Raw genomic sequence first — 16,322 nt, forward strand, 5'->3', positions numbered from 1 at the left:
ATATGCTGTTTGTTATACGGCAATATTTGCTTGGTACTGAAGTACGTAATCATTTTATTGGGAAATCGATAAATTATTTTTCATTGGTCGAGTACCATCGATTATCACCGGGTCAAGATCGATTGATTTCAAAGCTTCGTAATATGCCTTCAAACGCACAATGTAGACGTTTACTGTCTACTCGCATGTAAGTTATAAGTATGAAACTTTGTATTACAAACTTATCGTTACTTATATCGTATTGTAAACGATGAAAACGAATGTATTTCATTAGTTAAAACATTACCTTTTGCATTCTTAACAGTAGTACTTTCCGTATCAATGGAGTATTAATGTACAGCTTACATTAAATATAATATTTAAAAGTAACAAATCAAATTTCCTAAATAGTATTAAATTTGAAATATTTAGATTTTATTTAATTATAATATATTTCTGATTTTATTGATTTAAATTGAATGTCGAATGTAGGCTCTATTATTTTTTTTCTTTATCTATTTACCTCTACCTATAATTTATTTTTGCCAATTTATGATGCATTATTGTAAACTACCATGCATGTGCTTAATTTGTGTTTATGATTGATGTTATTCTTTACGATAAAGGGAAACTTCTTGAAGAATTGAGGAACATGAGAGCTATATATGTACATATGTTGGATAAAAATTGCCCACGTGAACTAAACTCTTGCCCTTTTTAAAGGTATAGGGGATCTCAGCTCAGCTCTGAGATATTTACAGGCTATTACTTTACTCTCTTTGCTGACTCATAACACAATAAAAACGATAATTGGACACAACGACCATTTATTATAATTGAAATTTATCTACAAACATATAAAGATGTTACAATATCACACTCTGCTTGTACTTGCGACACCAATAAATTAAATATTATATAACAATCGGGCTTTTTAACCCGCAATTCGAAACCAGTAACAGGCACGCCGTTACCTTATATAAATGCTAATATTATAAAGCTGAATCCTTTGTTTGAACGCATTCATCTCAGAAACTTCCAGTCCGATTTGTGCGATAGACCGACCATTTATTGAGAAAGGCTACGGACTACACGACAACGCGCTGTAAGCCTCCCGGACAGCTGGTCTGCTTTGTTGCCTCTTGCAAAGAGATGACCTCAACGTCTTGCATGGTGAGTGTTGTTTCTTTTGTCAGATTTCCCGCGTTTATTATCATATCTTGTCTCCTGGTTACTGGTTTCGAAGAGCTATAAGTTTCTTCTACGGCTATATGGTCTATTGGTGGCCGACGTGGTCGATCTGAGACTGGAGGTTGTTGATGACCTCGGAGGGCAGCTGGTCACCGAGGATCTCGAACAGGTTGATTCTTTGGTTGCCGGGAATAGATTCATAAGCTGCAAGCTCTACGCCTTCTTGTACCTGACGAATAGCACAAACGTAGATGAGAAACAGGTTGTCGAATATATTTAATAATACTACTATTTACACTTTTACGAGCTTTTTATAATAATGTCAGGACTGTAATAATGGACTTACCTTCTGGATGACAGCATCCTTAGGGATAAGGTGGGTGCTCTGGGCCTGCTTGATAGCTTCCTTGCTGTAGGCAGCTCCTTCGCGCTGTGGGGCCGCAGCCACCATCGCCACCACCATCAGACAGAGCACGATGGACCTCATTGTCAACGAATGATATATATACCTAAACAAAAAAAATAAAACATTAATTAAATTGAAAGCGGTTCCTAAAGGTTTATTAATAACAATAATAATTAGATAACGTCACCCACGCGTGACGGTATGAAACATTAAAAAATAACTTAAACCTGATTTACAAAATAATATGTTGAGCTGATTTAATAACGTTGTGACCTTTAAATATCGGAACAGAATATACAACAATTTAACCGTTGAAAATTATATCTTCATGAACTAACAGCGTCACGAAAATATCGACGAACTTAGTGAACGACAGAGAATTGGGGCTTCAAAAGCTTCCGCGCTCGTAACTTAATAACACTATACAACGGATCCAAAGTAAACCAACACTATATGTGGACATATAAATCTAACTCAAATGTAATGTAAATTAGAGTGGGCTTCTTTGAATCGTCGTTTTATTTGATTAAATTAATTGTAAAACCTGTTCGGAATGTCGCTACTACCATGGAGAACCACAAAGAAACTCAGTAGATAGTTACTCTTATCTAATAAGTTACAATGTTAATAAAATACAATACTATTATTATTTATCTTGCATTGCAAACAACGAATGAACTCTTAATGTAATTAAATAATTAAAAATATCACATACATAGATGGAAATCGAAATGGAATAGAATTAATAATTTCCCACGAATGTTTTTCTTGTTAAATGTAAATAAGAGTTGTATAACACAAATTTAGAAGCTAAAAACAATCAGAGCGACTCATCTCGATGACGTAAGTCGGAACTGGAGAGTTGATAATTTTGCCAAATGCGTACGAGAGAAAGTGAAGTCACGATCCTGACATGTCTCACGAATTCAAAGCGTTTCGTTCGCCGTTCTCTTCATCAATATGGATACGAGTCGTTACTTGAAAGTTCGGCGTTAGGGTGCGAAAAACGACGTATCGTGACACACGAATGTATAATTTTACAAAAATATATCGCTACTCGAATAGCAAAAATGTATGGACGCAATTGTGTTTTTAATTGACTGTTATGAATATTTTTATGATCACAAGTTCTTTTGTCAATAATTTCATGCGACGAGCTCAAACCTATCTCTAAACATCTTACCGCACGCGCTACGATTTATTTACAATCATGATATTTAAGACTCAATTTACTGGAATATCAACAATTTATTTTTTAAATTGAATGATATGCGTATTTTTATATAAATTCAGTATTTTTAAAAATAAATAATTAACACACATTTGCTACCTTCTAAAGTTCACGTGTTCATGCGTAAATTCTAAACAACTCTAATAATTTTTAACGAAATAATTTATAAAACACCCAAAATATAACAATAACTTTAATTCAAACTAAATTAAATACTTCATACGTTTCCTTCTATACAAAACTAAACTACACTAAAAGAACTAACGGAAAGGCTCTCATCGAAAGCCCCGTTCATACTGTTACATTTAGGATGATTCTCGATGCGAGCATCACTTCCCTTCGAGATTATATAAACACGGTGCTGATTTGTATCGTGTTATGCGCATGCGCATAAAAAAACGCTAAAAACACTTTTACCACTTTTACACTTCGGTAATAATATTTAAAAAAGAATTAAGCTCATTTTACCTTTGTAAATAATGAAATATTTTTACAGAAAAAAAAAAACTTACTGATAAATGTAAAATTCGAGAATCAATCTTTAACGACCACCGGGCAATAATTAGTAAAAACTACAAAACATATATTAATCAACATGCAAAACACAACAAACACAATACTCAGCAATAGTGTGCGATAATATTATTGATGAACATGTGTATACTATACTTCAGGACTGCGTCCTTTTGCGTAAGGGCTCACCTGCGAGTCGGCAGTCGTCAGTCACTTGCAGTGCGGCGCGCGCGCACGCTGCCTCCTCATATAGCGCCCCTCTCACGATACTTTCACCGCCCCCTCCCCGCGTCTCACGACCACCGACTCCTGCGCAACTCCTCATCATACGGAGCTACGAAATATACTCATCTTATTTTAATATATGATAATTACTGATAATAGATGGTAATCGTAAGTACTCAAATAATTGGTAACTTATATATGAAAATGAAAAATGAACGAACCAATCGAGGCATTACGCACTTTAGTATTAAAATGGTTTTTGAATTTAAAATAATTTTGGCTTTATTTATTTAAACACCAACTGGTTGTTAGAGGCTCTACCCAACAAAATATTAACAGAATTATTGATCACATCTTATATCGTCAATACGTCAAACCTTCGGAGCGACAATTTTATATCCTGTGCCTGCAGATACACTCGGTTAGATTATAGCATCAACTTTGCAAAATAATGTCTACTAAGTTCCAACGTTTATTCAAGCGCTATACATAATACGTTTAACGATATTTAAGGTCGCTCGGCTCGTGGCTCAGCGCCGATTAAGGATCAAGTCCAATTATTGCGAATCTGAAGTGGATCTCGCCAAAATTGATGCACCGATCCCCGATCCCTAGATACATGTAATTGATTTAATGCATTACGTTTAACAGCCTATTATTTCTATAATTACTTTATTGAAATAAACGATTGTGTCATACTTAAATAAAACCCGTATATGTTCCACTGCTACTCACAGGATTGCGAGAAAGGGAAATATTTTATTCCCTTCACTGTTTCAATTTATACATGGAATAATTTCATCCGACCCGCCCGACCGATAACAAAAATGTCAATAGTGCGTGCTAGTCTTTCTCTCTCTCCTACCCTCATACCGACTCTTATAATTAAGAAATGATCGTAACCTAACATGAGCAAAATCTTCTTTTTGAAGAAAACTCAAGACATAAAGTTTAGAATATTATTGTATAACTATAGCGGAGGTATAACATTTCTAGAGATTACGATCTAGTCTTAATGTAATCCACGCTGCATGCGACATCGGATGTAACCAGTTACCTTACAAAGGAGCTGCTTCGTGATGCACTGATTCTATTTGCTCCAATTTGCGAGCCAAGCCTTTGACTGGCTGTTATAAGTCTAAAATAAGTTACAATAAATGCTTTTATGTTCAAGTATAATCAGTTAGCGATGCATCTATGTATTTATTCACATAAATCAATCATCATTAAATAAATTCTCTTTTTCTGTTCTTTGAAATTCCATTATATTATTAAGAATGTATGACGTCCATTGTACAAGTTCAAAGTCAGAGTGGTATCTACCTCTTTTATTAGTAAAAATAGATGAGTTGGCAGCAAATAAGCCAACATACCAGTATACTCATTATTCACTCCTACTCATATATATTGGCGCTGTTAGAAATAACCTTTTACATGGCAAATACATTTCCAACATCAGTAACTAAGATGATATGTCCCATGAGGATTACACTGACTCATTCTAATTCAAATCAAAACATAGTAACATCAAGTATTGGTGTAACCTTAGGTAGGTTAGGACTTACACGAGGCCAAACCCACCAAATAAACGAAAACGAAGCTCCTGAAGTCGAGAGGAAACATTTGGAGTAGATGAATTAATAAATCAGAAAGTTTCCTGCATCCGACACAAAGCATTAAATTGTAAAAAAATATCCACAAACAAGAAACAAAAACAAGTTATATGATATCGTCTGATTAAAGCAATTACCAAAACCGGATACGAGTGTCTTAAGGCCCCCTGACGAATGTGACGTCTCCGATACTTTCATATGTCAAATAGCATTCTAATCATATTCTAATAGCCGAAGCAACTATTAGGAAACCGGTTTGCAAAATCTTCTGTAGACCTGTCATATTTTTAGTATGTGTAAATATAAAGGCAAATATTTATATAATTTATTCGTGATAAATATTTCTTCCTACCAGTAGTATCAGAAAGTAAAAAGACGCACGCTGTATAACATATAGCTTTAACTTTATATTTTAAAGTAAATTTTTTTACAGTGATTTTACCACTGTTTATAGTAACTTCCTTATAGGAAAATATCTTGTTAAATATTTAATTGAAATTGGTGCTGTAATAGTAGATCAAGCCCCTAATTCTTTTTAATAGATGAGGGCAGGATAGAATCTGAAGTATGTCTGTTATTGAAGAATACAAAGTTGACTCGTCCATCTTGACCGTTTCACAAAAGACTCGCCATACATTGTTAAGATAGCGTAAAGGTTTGCGTAAATACTCTCTTGCAATCGAGGGCCGGTGCTTAGTTGCTTACGGGCGCGGGTTACGAGGTGAGTTAGAAAGGTAGAACGTTAATTGTCGAACTTTTGCGCGTGAAGGCGCATGCGCCGAATGTACTTTGTGCAACCATCGGATGATTGTTTCCGCAATCATTAACATGACGCGGAGACGTGCCGGTGTGTTATGAGACACGAGCGCTCGGACGTTGCTTACCGAGTTAGATTTTTTTTAATTTGACATTACGAAAGTTATAATATGCTGGCCAGAATTTTTAATTACCGTACTTTTATTATCATATCCACCAAAATGTCCATGTACATGGAATACATGATTATTTCCCAACGGTAACCGCTTAACTCGACGAATACTACTTTATTTATTTATTTATTTATTTATTACATAGGTCGCTAACAGAGCATACATTCTTACAATTGTACATGCTAATAAACAAAAGAAGATCTAGACTAAATGATGCCCTAATTATAAGCAACACTGCATTCTAATAAGACAACAACATAATACTTAGTACTAATAGTTTAGTGAGCAAAGTTTTTTTTTTTTTTTTTTTAAATAAACGTTAGTATTTGTACTCAAACAAAAATATAAGAATGTGTTTTTTAGTTATTACAATAATTAATTAACCTTAAAAACTTTGTTTAACATAGTCAATATTAACTTAATCGAGTAGGCTCTTAAAACTTTTGAATCTTAAATTTATCTTAAATAATTTACAAGGCTAATTTTAATGCAACGTAATTTTCAATTGTAATTATAATAAACAATTTTCATACAACCAGATAACTGGTTGTAGGGTTTTGTGTCGTCTGGGTCGATATTGATGTCAGGAATGCTGATTTTTTCCTTGAGCGCCAACCTATAGGGGTGGTGACCAATTACGATCAAATGTGATATTTTCCGTCTGCCTACCTGCTTCATAAGAAAGTGCAATGCGATTGTATGCGCTCTGATCGAAATGTAAATTCGACTGAGAAGAACCGTCAAAAAACTCAATTAATACGATTTGCTCAAAGTGCGTTGTGTGTTTTGTCAAAGTTGAGTCGAGATGGCCCAGTGGTTAGAACGCGTACATCTTAACCGATGATTGCGGGTTCAAACCCAGGCAAGCACCGCTGCTTCATGTACTTAAACGAATTAAGCACATGAAGCAGCGGTGCTTTATAATTCATCTCGTTCTAAGCGGTGAAGGAAAACATCGTGAGGAAACCTGCATGTGACGAATTTCATATAAATTCTGCCACGTGTGTAATGTGTGTCACAGCGTGGTGGAATATGTTCCAAAAACCTTCTCCTCAAAGGGAGAGGAGGCCTTTAGCCTATCAGTGGGAATATACAGGCTGTTGTTGTTGTTGCTCAAAGTGCTAAGTGTGTTTTGACGCTCAGATAGTTTCAAAAGTCTTGAGAAAACTACTTGAACTACAAGAAACTTAAAAATTACGTCTAAAACTCGATCAAGTTTGACAAAGGTGTTATCATAGATATATTAAGTTTAAGTAACATGGTAACAGTTATAATTATAACTTAAGTAACTTCTATAGTTTAAGTTACTGGTCATTTTTTGTGCTAGATTGTCGGAGTATTACTAATGATGTACGAAATATTTCAGAATATATAAATATGGTTGTTTGCCTTACCATCAGCTTGTCCAATATTTGGTGAATCAGAACTGTACAATTATAAATATGAAAGCAAACAATTCACAAAGAATAATATTAAAGATTATATTAAACATAACTAAATGCATTACCAATAAAATAAATTAAGGTCAGATATATAAATATACATAATATATAAAACCTCTTTTGCAGTTACATCATCGTGCCTTGGAAACGGGTCAAGATGCTGCATAGAGACGGGCTGCGCTGTTTCACTGATAAGAGGTAAGAGCAATGCCTGTTTGACGGTTATTTGCTTGCAAATTGTTCATTGTTAAATGAGGCCAATTAAGCTAATGATGTAAACTTTCGTTTACTTAACAAGACAACTATCTCAGCAACACAACAAACGTAACAGTTGAAATTTACCTTTAATAACATAAGAGAATACACCTACCTCTATTTCATGATAATTATTATATTTCCTACAATTTATAATTTAGACATAACTTATACAAAACTAAGATATTTATGAAAATAACTAAAACTATGGGTAATCATTTACACTTCAGTGTCAAATCAATGCAAAAAATATTATTTAGAAAATATACAACCAACGACTAATATATTAAGTGAGATTTGATATTCAACATGCCATTATTAATGCTTTTTTTTTTTCTAAATTACTTTTGGTATAAACCAAGGGCACGAACTCAGCGGAGGTCAGGGAGCAGTCGCCATGATGACACTATTTAGCAATGTTCCTCATTTGGCTGGCACCATACTCGACACAAGCCGGCTTACACGTACCATTGCGTTACGTACAACCGTCTACTTCTAACTTTTGCCCGATTTCTTTATGATATATAAATTATTTTCTATTGTATTCATGTGTTTGTGTTATAATATATTGCTTATTTAAAAATAAATATGAATGACTCAAAAAATAGTTTGAATATAAAGAGAAGGAAGTAGAAAGTATACTACATAATTTGTATTTAACTATTGATAGCTCTGATAATTTTGTTGCATGTTGCATTCTTCCCTAACATATTTACATTTATAATTCACACGAAATACGTACAGAATGGCAATTTATATAAATATCATACGTACACGGGCCAGAAGTAAGTGCATAGCTTACCATAGATAAAACCCTTGCTGAATAAGCGAAACGTGTTGAAAATATTGTTTAATATTTTATTTATGGATTGTTGTGTTTTAAGCAGTAAATAGTGTTATTAATCTTTGGAACCGAACAAGGCTAATATTTCATTATAAATTGAAATCTTAAATATTTTTTTTGTTCTAGGTATGTTATTAGTCTGTGCTTTGAAATGAAATGCCAAAATATTGTGGATCAAATGAATCGGGGTGATAGAGGAGGTGATTTCCTACAAAAAATCTTTCTACAGCATCGTCATAACATAATTGCATAAAAAATGATGATCATTTATGAACATGCTGTGAAAAGCTTTTTTGTTGGAAATCACCTTCTCTATCGGGCTCTATCACTCTGTTTCGTCGGATCTACGACATTTTGGCCACCTGTTTAAGTACTAAGTGAGTGCTGAAGTCCTTAAGATATATGGCAGTGGTTACCATGTCCATGATATTAGCTGTAAAGATGATACGTTTTGGTTGATGAAGTTTTGTTAAGTGCGATCCTGTTTTTTGCAGCTTGCACGCAGTGACGATCTAGATTACAAATAGACAAGCATAATCAAACGATTTAGAATTTTTTCAACATAACATTCCCAAATACTTCACATTATGATTTGTTATGTATTCATATCATTTGATTTGAGCAATAACTTAGAGATTTTAATGAAAATATAAAAAAAAATGAACGATGATTTCATTAAATATAAATGTCTTTTTTTTTTGGTGAAATTGTAAAAACTTTTTAATGCCTCATAAAATAATAATTGCTCTGTATAGTCGAGTAACTGGAGTAACAAGTTTATAGCGTTAGTGGTGATGTGGTACGTCAGTGAGAAGTATTTATATATTAAGAACTTTATTTAGGTAAATCTTAAGATTTTTTTATTTTAAGGAAACACAGTCATATGTCTAAATATTTATATGTCTCCTATGTGTTATTTATTTCAACGTACAGTTAATATCGTACAGTTTTTCCGTTGCAGTGTAGAGAGTTTTGATTGGTTTAATTTTTCTATTTTGATGTGAATAAGCATTAATATCATTTATTTAAATTTTGGGTGAAGTGCGAAAGAAAACAAGAATCAGTCTAATTTGTTTTATTTGTAAAAAAACAATACTTTTAAATTAAATACAAATGAGCACATGCGCTTATTGCCCGGGAAAAGATACGGTCTTCCGGAGCAAGAAGGAGCATTCCAGGATCTCAACTTAGCGATACTGACCGCGCCGACATTGGCGCTGGACAACCGAACTTAACCTCACTTCGGAGCAACTGAACGATAACCTAAACTCGACTGAATACAATTCAATGATCGTGAATATATTTCCATATAAGACATTCTTAGAACAATTTGAGCCTTCTCAGGAATAAAACGTTTTCCTCAATATCTGGGTAAATATTATAAAGTGCGTAAATAAAGTCTATGTGCATCCACATACACTAATACAACTAGAGCTAGTTCATAAGGTTGAATATTTAATATCAAATTCGTTTTGTACCAAGTTTGTTACATTCGTTCCCGAAGGGGCCTCCCGGTCCATCGGCTAAGGAGCAGGTTCTTATTCCATCCTAAAGGAACTACGTCTATGCGGAACGATCGCGCCGAAGCGTTCGTCGTGACCTCGATAGTAAGATAATGGCATCGTCACGTCGCGGCGGCGAGAGGAGGGTCACCAGTTGACTAGCTTGGTTGCTTACTTATCAATCGTTCTACTCACGTTACTCTCACTAAAATAAATAACTTATGCTAACACGAAAAGCTATTACTTCGTTTAATCTTTTAAGGGTTGAACGCGCGACTCGCGCACTACCGCTGTCTCACGCTTCACTATTCTAACGATTATAAATAATTTGTCCAGCTAATACAATTAATAAATTCAACCGACCGTCTGTCACCTACATTACAGTTACGAGTCCAGCTGCGCTACGCTACAGGGACACCAATTGACGATTAATTAATCTGATAATGTTCACGTAAACTATAAACCTAGTAGTCTCTATGTAACTTATAGTTTCAAGAACGAAACTTAATAACTACAAAATGCTGATAAGCTGAGGTTCCGTCGACAGTTTCGAGCGGGCGCTCACTGAGTCGTAGTGCTCGACGATTCTGTAGACTGCTCCTTTTCGGGAAGGGAGGACACGTCCTCCAATTCTGAAGTGGACTCGATAGCATCAGGAGAGTTTTTGACGTCGCTGGAGGCACTAACATCCACTTCCGAAGTGCTCGTGACGTCCTTGGTTGAGCTCGTATTTAAATCGGGTATATTTGTGAGCTCGCTTGAGCTTGAGATGGCTTCAACCGTAGCTTCTGGTGTAGTAACGCCAACATCACTCAATGATTCTTCAGAGATCGGCTTTTCGTTGCTCTTCTTCATAACAACTTTATTCGGCCGCCTATTTATTGTTGGCACATAAGATTGTGTTATAATTTCTATGTCCTTTTTGTCCGCTATTTCGGTTTTGTTGTCAGTATCAGACACATTGTCAATGATAGGCCGCCGCGTAGTTGGTTCCACTTTGTCATTCGGTGGAGGTGAGTCTGTTATGGCATCCGAATCATCACTCTCGATTTCCACAACGTTCTGCTTGCTAACCATCATCGGAACTTTATGTTTCAAAGGTACTTCTGTGATGGAGTTCAAATTCCAATTTTTGTTTTTACTTTTATACCCAGCTGCGACATTCACAGGAATTAATTCTTCAGAATCAGAAATAGTAGTAGGGCTCGGTGTTTGCTGCCGTTCTGGATCTTGGCCTTCTGCGTGGTCACTGATAGACGCCACATCGCCTACTAAGTTAATGAGATCGGTCAGAACATTGCTATTTTTCTTACGGGAAGATTCGATTATAGCTGAGCTTTTTTCATTATTAGACGAAGCCTTGATTAGTTCAACAATGTCCGTAGAACTTTCTTGTGAATCAAACGACGTAAGATAAAATTCTGTCGTTTCAGAATTTTCAAACGGTTGGTCCTCTTTTTCAGAGCTTTTAGATACGGTAACAGCATCTTCATCATTAAATAACGATTTAATGGTAGACGACTCAGTCATTACAAGATTAACCGTAGATGCGCTTAACTTGTCTTTATTCTCTTTTTCTGCAACGTCATGTGGATTTTGGTCGCTAGTTTCAATGGGTATGGAGCTAAATTCAGTTTCTGATATAATTTCTGTTGATTTAGATAGTGTATTAGTAGTTTCGTCCATTTTGCTTGTTTGTGTTTCATTGAAGCTCACGTTTGTATAAGACTCTTCACCTTTATCTTGGAGCTCATTATTAGTATATTTGGTTGATATATCTGCTGCCGAATTTTCAGTGGGAGAAGATTCGTCGTTCACAACTGCTGTAATTGAACTTTGAGTCACGTCTAACATGTCACCTGTAATGTCATCGGATATAAGAGAAGGAACGTTTAATATTTCTGTTGGAATTACTGACCTCATATTCAACATCGAATTTTCTTTTGTTATTGGAAATTGTGTACTAACAGTTGCATCTTTATAAGTACTCGTTTCAGCAGAGTTATCTTGTATATTGTCACTAGTAATAGTAACAATGTCTGAAATATAACTTATCGTAGTAGCAAGAGATTCCTTAAAAATTGGCTCCTGCGTCGAAACTGGCACATTTGCAACTTTGACAATCTCATGATCCATTGGCACGTGTTCATTATCTAAGGATTGGTCGGAAATTATCTCCTCATCATGATTGCTTAAAACCAAGAACAAGTCATCTGGTATCGGTGGAAAAGCTGGATTATGATCCAGGTCTTCTTCTTCAAGAATAGGGGCTTTGGTGGTTGAAGTTCCCGAGTCCGAAATAGAAGGTGCTCCCATCATTGAAACAATATTAGGTATTTTAGACGGTATCATATCGTCATTAACAGAATCGTCAGTTGAAAGAGTTATTTTTGACGGAGGCATGTCATTTGTAGTTTTAATTTCAGATGATTGCTCATTCGTAGGTAATTCTGGTGTAATAGATGAAGAAAGGCCATCCTTTGAGTCAAATGTATCAACCTTTGACACTTTGTCCATATTGGAGAGATTCCTTTCCGTCGTCGCCTCTCGCGTAATTAGGGGAGATTTCGACGACGAATATTCAGAGACTTCGATACTGGGAGATGGCAAAATTTCCTTTATTTTAACATCGGTGATAACTGGGATTTCTGATACGGGAGTGATTTCCTTTATGGTAATTTCTGGTTTGATCGGTTCACTTGGTGGTGATGGAATGGCACTCGTTTCAACATTATCGTAGACAGGTAGGCTCGGAGCCGACGAAACCATACCAGGTAGTGGTGTGCCATCTGGAAAATAAAAAATATTTATGATACTAAATTATGTCAACTAAATATTAAAATGTTGTATGTAGTTTTTATTAGAGTTACAAAGAGTTCTGTAAGTCCCAATAATTACATGATGATTACATGTATATATTAATTAGAGATTGCAAATGTCTCGTCGAATCAATAAACCAGATCACCGATACAAGAAGTCATAGTGAGTAATGGTTTCATTCTCTGTTACGGGTTTACTTATTCTATTGTAACGAGAATGTTATTCTATTGAAAGATCTATCCATTTTTTGAAACGGTGTTTTAACGCCTGCTTTAAAATATGTAACGTTTTTATAAACGAACATCAGTTTATAATTTAAGATTTTTATTAAGACTAAGTACTTTTTATAATAAAACGCCTGGATTTAAGCCCTAGTCTTATCATATAACTGATTGAACAGTGATTGCGAGTTACGGCATCGTAAATCTGCAACTTTGAAGAGAGGCTATGCGAGTTTCTTGCGTTTTCTTCTCAAAGTAAAAAAACAACACCAGGTATTTTATTTGTTAACAAAATTTGGAAAAGCATCTAGCGTCATTTTATTTTTTCAGTTGTTCGCCTTAGTTTGTTTATAAATCTGAAGTTAATATAAAATATAAAGTGTTTACCTCTGACTGGACAATTATCGTACTCCGGGCAGCAGCGGCCGGGCACGAGGCGCGGTTGGCAGTCATCACGCACGAAGCACGCTATACGACGGCACACGACTTCTCCTCCCTGGCAGTAACACACGCGGCAGGGGTCCAGAGGATCTACTAGCTTCTCTCCATTGCCGTAGATTCGGCCTTCCTGCTCGCATTCTGTAATTATAAAAAATCATTTAACTAATAATTCATCACCAGTCACCAAGTATTAGAAATTGATCATTTTGGCACGATGTGCCAACTAAGTCCTTGAGACTTACAGCTGATTTATATCCTCTCGATGACTTCTTTGCAAATAATTACTTTTATTACTATTAATTAATTACAAAAGATCGAAATCGAGATGAATAATAAAATAATACGCTTGATTTCGCTTGCATAAATTTAAGTTTAAAATATTGAAACGCTTTATAGTTTTATAATTTACCGGAACCAACATTACAATAAAATCTAATGAAACGACCCCGAACTTCCCTCAAGCACTTCAAGGCTATCAAGAATGAACCAAAATGTTATACGGGCCAAATTGTCTTTCAGACGGACTTAAAATTTTAGTATTTTAATTGTTTCGGGTTTATTTGATTTATATTATCGTAGGTATATAGGATACACGTATACACGAGAAATAGTAATTACTCACCGCACTGGTAAGTAGGGCAGCAGTGGTCAGGCCTGTGCAGTGCTTTGCAGCCAGGGCGAGGTTCGCAGGTCTGTCTGGTGCAGTCAACGTAGCCGTCAGAGCACTTACAGCTTTCGCAAGGGCTCGTCCCGGGGAATTGGTCTCCGGGCATGTAGACTACGTCACCGAGGGCACAGCTTCCTGGAATGTCCAAAGAGAGGTTCTTTAAAATCATTTATTCATACAAAGAAAATTCAATTGAAAATATTGTTAGTAATTTATTGAAAATATTATTACAATTGGTCTTATAATACAGTAAAGAACATTATCAGAAATCGTCATTCGTTAATTTTATTCCTTATGAAAGTATTTTTGCAATGAAATCTAAACGAAAGATGAGATTGAAACTTTACACAGCAGATATGTACACTATGATCTAGAAAGAGTCTATTCCATTTTTGTAATAAATTAAAATAAACTATAATGTTTCCAGCTGTTGAGCTGCTGTTTTTTTTTCTACAGAAATAATGTTGCGTGTATAAAAAAGAAAATAATGATAATATTACCTTCTTTCAGGCCCATGTCCACACTGGTCACGTTCGGGAGCGGACCTGGAAAAAATAATTACATGCTTAATAAATATTTTGGCCACAACAATGTCTGTTCTCATACGAGGATAGTTATCACACAACTCGATTTGTGAGACTCTAGACAAAGGTTTTGGTTTATGCTTCCGAAGCAGAAGAGTACTTAAGTTACAGACATTTTTTTAGACAAACAAGTCAATTTATAATATATTGAGCGCAATACATCATAAACAAGTTCACTAACGAAATGTTTTTACATCAATATTACAAACGACCCTTTAGAAAACTCCTCTTACAACGTTCCAAAAATAAAAGATGGTTCTTATCCGGCGGGAACACTTTCGTGAAGCCTGAATAAGTAATGAGGTTGTTTATACGATGCGAGTGTAATCTTTCCTTTTACCAAATTCATGTATCCAGAAAAATTGTTTGTCTTCCATTGAATGCTTAGTATACACTAATCCTTGGGTCGAATCGTTTTGAGCACACCCATGTAACGTAAACGAGGTGAATATTTCCTTTACACATCGCCAAGGCATGATTTATGCAAAGGATTAGGATGAGAGGGATTTTTTTGGAAATTCATTTTTCACCCTTCGCCCGTCCTCGTCATCGGAGAAATGATGCAAATTGTAAGGGTTGGATCTCCTTCACGTTGGAGCGCCGCGTTGATTTGAATTCGTTTTATGAAGCTATACATTATTTATGTTTATGTTGTTTATATTGTTTTATGATACTATTCCCGAAATTTATGTCTCATGTAATCATTGATAGGAGACATTGATACTAAACAGGGAAAAGAGATAAACATCTTAACTCCCAAGGCTGGCGACGCATTGGCAGTGTTCGAAGTGATTACATATCATGTACTACCAATATATTTGCACGGCGTGATAACCAATTAAAACTAGTTGGTCCATTTCCCCTCTCTTTCTCAATGGACAAAATTGACTTATAAGGTACAAAAACTGTAGGACTTGTTGTTATTGTACAAGTATTTTGTATCTTACATATCACCTACCTTAATATACTTTATTCAAGTAGGCTTTTACAAGCACTTTTGAATCGTCAGTTAACAATTATATTAAGCTACCATCGGTTCGGAAAGTAGATTCTACCGAGAAGAATCGACAAGAAACTCAGTAGTTACTCTTTATCAACATTTAAAAATACTTCATGTTAGTTAATTGCAATTATATATGCACGTAATGTATCCTGCCTGGAAGTCAACAAGTATTAAAACATGGAGAATTAATTCTGATAAATGATAACCATTAAAACTTGCTTATAATTATATTGCAATGTAATATTATGATATAAACATTGATAAAAATGAAAAATACACACAAATAGTTCACCAGCAACACGGACGGCCGGCCAAGCGTGAGCGGCGTGCAACGTCTGCACGTGTGTGTGTGCGAGTGTTACGCAGCCATTAATTACCTAACATGCGGTATCTATTTAAAAATCACAGTAAATAAACCTTACCATATAAATACAAATATATGAAGTAACAATATAT

The 16,322-nt window shown here is 35.2% G+C and overlaps 2 protein-coding genes and 1 long non-coding RNA gene across 4 annotated transcripts in view; 1 reads left to right on the plus strand and 2 right to left on the minus strand.

The window, feature by feature from the left end:
* Nucleotides 1-789: 789 nt before the first annotated feature.
* On the minus strand, nucleotides 790-3,648 carry LOC124533868. The gene is made up of 3 exons (XM_047109415.1): nucleotides 3,510-3,648; nucleotides 1,517-1,679; nucleotides 790-1,399 (listed from the first exon to the last, which is right to left on the minus strand). Exons 2-3 carry the CDS (start codon nucleotides 1,655-1,657, stop codon nucleotides 1,256-1,258), a joined length of 285 nt encoding a protein of 94 aa, XP_046965371.1. The 5' UTR covers nucleotides 1,658-1,679; nucleotides 3,510-3,648; the 3' UTR covers nucleotides 790-1,255.
* On the plus strand, nucleotides 3,575-8,336 carry LOC124533869. The gene is made up of 3 exons (XR_006966708.1): nucleotides 3,575-3,713; nucleotides 7,656-7,727; nucleotides 8,147-8,336. It is a non-coding gene; the product is annotated as an uncharacterized LOC124533869 (long non-coding RNA).
* Nucleotides 8,337-9,688: 1,352 nt separating this feature from the next.
* LOC124533440 (probable GPI-anchored adhesin-like protein PGA55) overlaps nucleotides 9,689-16,322 on the minus strand; it is a 46,198-nt gene continuing 39,564 nt past the window's right edge. For both annotated transcript variants that reach the window (XM_047108695.1, XM_047108696.1), the window contains exons 3-6: nucleotides 14,780-14,824; nucleotides 14,235-14,414; nucleotides 13,559-13,750; nucleotides 9,689-12,919 (exon numbers count right to left, since the gene is read on the minus strand). In XM_047108695.1, coding sequence (XP_046964651.1) covers nucleotides 10,692-12,919; nucleotides 13,559-13,750; nucleotides 14,235-14,414; nucleotides 14,780-14,824 — 2,645 coding nt within the window. In that variant the 3' untranslated portion in view covers nucleotides 9,689-10,691. The remainder of the gene's footprint in view (nucleotides 12,920-13,558; nucleotides 13,751-14,234; nucleotides 14,415-14,779; nucleotides 14,825-16,322) is intronic.

Source organism: Vanessa cardui, chromosome 11, assembly GCF_905220365.1.
Source record: "Vanessa cardui chromosome 11, ilVanCard2.1, whole genome shotgun sequence".
Lineage (NCBI taxonomy): Eukaryota > Metazoa > Arthropoda > Insecta > Lepidoptera > Nymphalidae > Vanessa > Vanessa cardui.